The sequence below is a fragment of the Buceros rhinoceros genome, unplaced genomic scaffold (assembly GCF_000710305.1).
Source record: "Buceros rhinoceros silvestris isolate BGI_N320 unplaced genomic scaffold, ASM71030v1 scaffold14229, whole genome shotgun sequence".
Taxonomy (NCBI): Eukaryota; Metazoa; Chordata; class Aves; order Bucerotiformes; family Bucerotidae; genus Buceros; species Buceros rhinoceros.
The window spans coordinates 22,308-26,805 of NW_010431021.1; the positions used below are offsets into that span (position 1 = coordinate 22,308).

General features: G+C 43.7%; 1 protein-coding gene across 1 annotated transcript in view; it reads right to left on the reverse strand.

Annotated features, from left to right (window-relative positions):
• The window catches only part of RHBDL3 (rhomboid, veinlet-like 3 (Drosophila)), a gene marked incomplete at its 5' end in the record, with an annotated part of 23,468 nt that overhangs the window by 7,953 nt on the left and 11,017 nt on the right, over positions 1-4,498 (reverse strand). The window contains 2 exons of the mRNA XM_010143272.1: positions 3,201-3,349; positions 3,927-4,151. Coding sequence (XP_010141574.1) covers positions 3,201-3,349; positions 3,927-4,151 — 374 coding nt within the window. The remainder of the gene's footprint in view (positions 1-3,200; positions 3,350-3,926; positions 4,152-4,498) is intronic.

Sequence of the window (4,498 nt, forward strand, 5' to 3'; positions counted from 1 at the left end):
GAGCGCAAAGTGGCTACTGCACTGAAAATCCGCATCCTGTTTTACACAAGAAAAGGATTGCTCCCAGAGAGCCACTAGCAATCCTTGGTTTAAGTTATATGCATTTTCACTGTTTTGGTCTTTCTTCATGTTACCATAGCAATTTCCCATATACATCAGAGAAAAACGCTGATGGTGAGATGCAGTAATGACAGAACAGGCTCATAGATGAGAAGTTAAAGTTGGACCGGAAAAAAACTGCCAGAAGTAACACCGCAGGAAACAGTCCTTTCCAGAGGTCTTAATAGGTTTGTTTCCACAATTTCCCTCCAAGGATTAATTTCTCTCCTGCACAAGACACTTACCATTGCAATTTGTCATCATGGGAAGCTGCTGCATGTAACTGAGGTTTTTTTTACTACCTTGCTCAAGACTTTAGAAGCCACTGGGTATGGGCATATTCTGGCACTCGTTCTGATCCTCCATGTTTACAGAACTCAGGAACTAAATTAGGAACAACCAGCAAAGACCAAACTGAGATCACAGAAAAGAGTTAAAGCATTCAAGTGCCCTTTTACAGAGCAGAGGGAAGCAGCTTTGGCTGGCACACAGTCAACGTCATGAGGGCGGCACCTGACATTTTCACACAAAGCATTGGGTCTTGTTTTTCAAAGGAAGCTTTTGTAAGAGCTAGGCAAAGTTTATCCAAGTCTCTAAAGTGACTGCTCCGATTCACAGCTGTTCTTAGAAGACTTTCCAGGAGCAATCCCATTCACTTCTCCTCCCCATCGTGCTAAGAGCTTTGAAGGCTCCACAGTCAATAAGCACCCATAAAATATAATTAGCCTTTGCCAGTGCTGAATGCGTCATTCTTGAAATGACAATTTCATTGATTTATTAAAGACTTTCTCCTTCCCCGGGCCAAACAAATGGCGCTGAGCATCAATGCGAGTCATTAGTTATGGCAGTGTTACAAATGCGTGGGCCCCAGATAATCAACGTCTGCTTTTCATGAAAGCAGAAGGGCAGAATTTACAACTTTGCCTGCCTTTTCAGCCCTTGACAAAGCTCCCTCCATCGGGACCAACACACAGCCTGGGCATTTTTGGAATCTTTCTAGAGGCACAGCTAGCCAAGCCTTAGCAACTGCTGCCTTCTTGGACACCTTCCGGCTGTCACTTGCTCTTCAAAAAAAACAGACCGAGTGCACTAAATTAAGTGCAGTCCACATTACCATGTTAAAGTCTCAGCTGGAAGCAGGAAAACAATAGACCCCATGGCATTGTGTCTGCCTCTCATTTGAAAATGAGAGGAGAATGATGGGCTTCCCCTAACAAACGTTATTACCTTTCCAAGATTTATCTGTTCTGCTGATATGAAAGGATCTTAACACAGAGAAGTGAGCAATAAATGACCATTTAGCCTAACTCCAGATACTGCAGATAAATCATGGGGTTTATTGCTCTAGCAGGACTCTCCATTGTTTAGAAGGCTACGTAGCTAAAGAACTTGAAATCCGTCACAAAAACAATGAGTCTCCTGCACACCATCTTCCCCAATGTTCATCTCTGAGCCAGCCACAAATGTGAAATAAACCTGAGATATTTTTCAGGCAGTAAGTGTCAAAAATGCCAGGGTACTGCCTGCTACAGGAAAGGGTGACCTTAGGCCACAGGTGATAAAGGAAGACAATGAAATGCTGCAAAAATTGTCCTTGTGCAGGTGCTTCTCTTCAAATGCATCCCAAAGTAATCCTCAGTTCTGTAAGTGATACAGCAGAACAGCATCTCCAGAAAACCCAGATACAAAACAGCAAACATTAGGTAAAACCAAGTGTTTCTTCTTTTTACAAGCCCATATTCACGATGGAAATTTCCAATTCTCATTTTACACAACCTGACTCACATCTAAGCCCAATAGTCTTCACCTGTAGATTGAAACCTGTATACAACTTTTTGGATGGATTTCGCTTGCAGAGTACAGACATTGCCATGTTCAGAAGTTCTATAAATTTTTTCCTGCTCTCCCCTTGGGTGGAGTCTGTTCTGTGCTATAATTTTTATCCAGAGATCTGGGGCACATCTTGTGCTCAAAGGCAATTACAGATCTAAGCAGTTATTCCATGGCAGAGAGGAGTCATCAGCATGTCTTCCATCAGAGCCATGGAAAAAAGGAAAAGATCAGCCTGATCTTTCTGGCCTTTCACAGGAGAACATTGACTGATGGGAATATAGGCTTTCTATTTAAGAACAAAGAGTCTTTATCCAGGGTCAAACTATAAACCACTGCTAAAAAGCTTGTTGTCATGATTTTTCAATGACAGAATTAAAGAAAATTGCAATTATCTGCCAAGAATGTGTGAACGTAGTGATCTGAGAAACTGCTCTGAGGAGTAGAGTGTTTTGTACAGGGATGAACTTCCCTGTGAGATTCACTTGTCACCATGGTACCACAAACATCACACAGTTAAGTCTCTCTGAACCTTGGGAGGACTAGCACAATTGAGAAGCACAGAGTTAGAATCCTCACGCCTTGTATTCTCTTCCCAAATCTGCTACATACCTCCCATGGGATGAAGGAGGATTCATTTTACTGTGCACCTTCATTTTGCATTTTGCGCTAGATGGAACATTCTCTGTCCATCTCGTCAGTCTTCATTGTCAACTCTTCTGGAACACTGGTGTTGTACAGTGTGTACAAAATGGGAGTTCAGTCTTGACTCAGGCTTCTAGGCATTATCTCAGTCCCTACAGAAGGGACAACATTACTAAGTGACGACATACCATAGGCACAGGGAACTTAACTGACTTTTCCAATCTCAACTATGAAGTCCAGCAAGAACACACCACGTAGTTTTTCAATACCAGTCCAGCACCTTTGCAGACTTGTTCTACCACTTGCACAGCTCCTCTAGAGGGGCACAGGGCTTTGATCTGGTGAGTTTTAGGAAGCACACACTGGGAACTGCACAGTAAGAGGAAGGTGTGGCCTCAGCACTGCTGGGGAGAAGGGCAGCATCTGTTAAGCTTCTTATGTTGCCTCCTCCCTTCAGAGAGCTGGGAAGGTTTGCTCCTCATTGCCCAGCACTCCACAACAGCTTCAGATTTTTATTTGCAATTTAGAAATTTTTTATTTATTTATTTTTGAGCTAATTCTGTCACTTCCTCTGCCCTCTCTCTAGGGAACCTGAGCTGTGGGGAATCTCTGCAGTAAGTACTCACCCTGCATGCACGAATATGTAGGTTAGGTACCTCCAAGCCTGAGCACGGAGCTGAGGATGGTAAAGTAATGCATTCTTCAGGTATAAGGGATGGCTGACTTGCAGCACAAATCTGTCTAACACCACTCCGTTGTAAAGAAAAAAGGCAACCTAGAAGAACAGGGAGATTCCTTGGTTAGCAAATGCCTTCTCTCACTGAAAAGCACTTTGTAGTTCAAAATCATGGAACTCAGGACTCTACTGATCAGTGCCATATTATGTATTGTAATTTTCTCTGCGCTTACTCAGCAGCTATGCAAAGATCTCATTTGGGCAATAAATGAGCAGGAAAGAATATTTAACTCAAATTCTCTTCCCTCCGTTTTCTCTCCATTCACAGAATGGAAGTAACTGTACAGGAATTTTTCTACTAATTCCATTATTTGAATTACCTGTTTTCCCTAGAACTGTCCAGATGTTTACTCCTCAAAATGTTTTGCTATATTTTCCCAAATTCTGTAGTTCCATATCCAAACTGTTTCAATGATTAATAACTACTATTGAAAGCAGATGGGACCACAGTCCCCACTTACAAGCACACATTAGGGTAAGCCAAAATCAATCAATCAGCTTCGTGCTTGTCCTTATCTGGGTCTAAACGAGTCCCACTCTAGCTTTCGTTTGTGTTGCAGCAAAGGCTTTGGCAGTGTGGCGTGGGTTCCCAGAGAGAGAGCGTTAAGGTACTTGCCTCTACAATAGTGATGGTAATCATGAACCAGGGTGGAGGGCAGCAGGTATAGCTGTCGTAGTACCACTTGCGGTCTATCTCTCGCGGCAGGGTTTCGTATGCCACATGCCGGATCAGCCTCTGCGAAAGGCTCAGCCCTGTTTCCTCCAGCAGCGCCTTGCTGCACAGCCTCCTGTTACCCTGGAGGATGGCTTGGCGGAAACTGTTTGACCTTTTGTTGCTCATCTGGGTAAAAAGAAAAGGAAGAAACAATGAGGACAAAACAAGGCCTGGCACAACTATGCAGGGAGATTAGTGCCAGTTTGGCAGCACCAGATCCAAGCAGGCAGGAGAACCACCACCAGGCTGGAGCTTTAGGAATAAAGTCTCAGGACAATCACAAGGTGACCTATACAGGGTGCAAAGAAAACCAGTACCAGGGTCTGCTATTTCGATGTCAATAAATGAGGTCAGGGCAGAACAATGGCAAAGCAAAGCAGAGGCTACTGATGCACCTGACCCATTCTCCAGCCTTCCAGTCTACTGTCTTCACCATCAGTTACCATGATCCGCATTCCTGTGTCCTCTTTCCC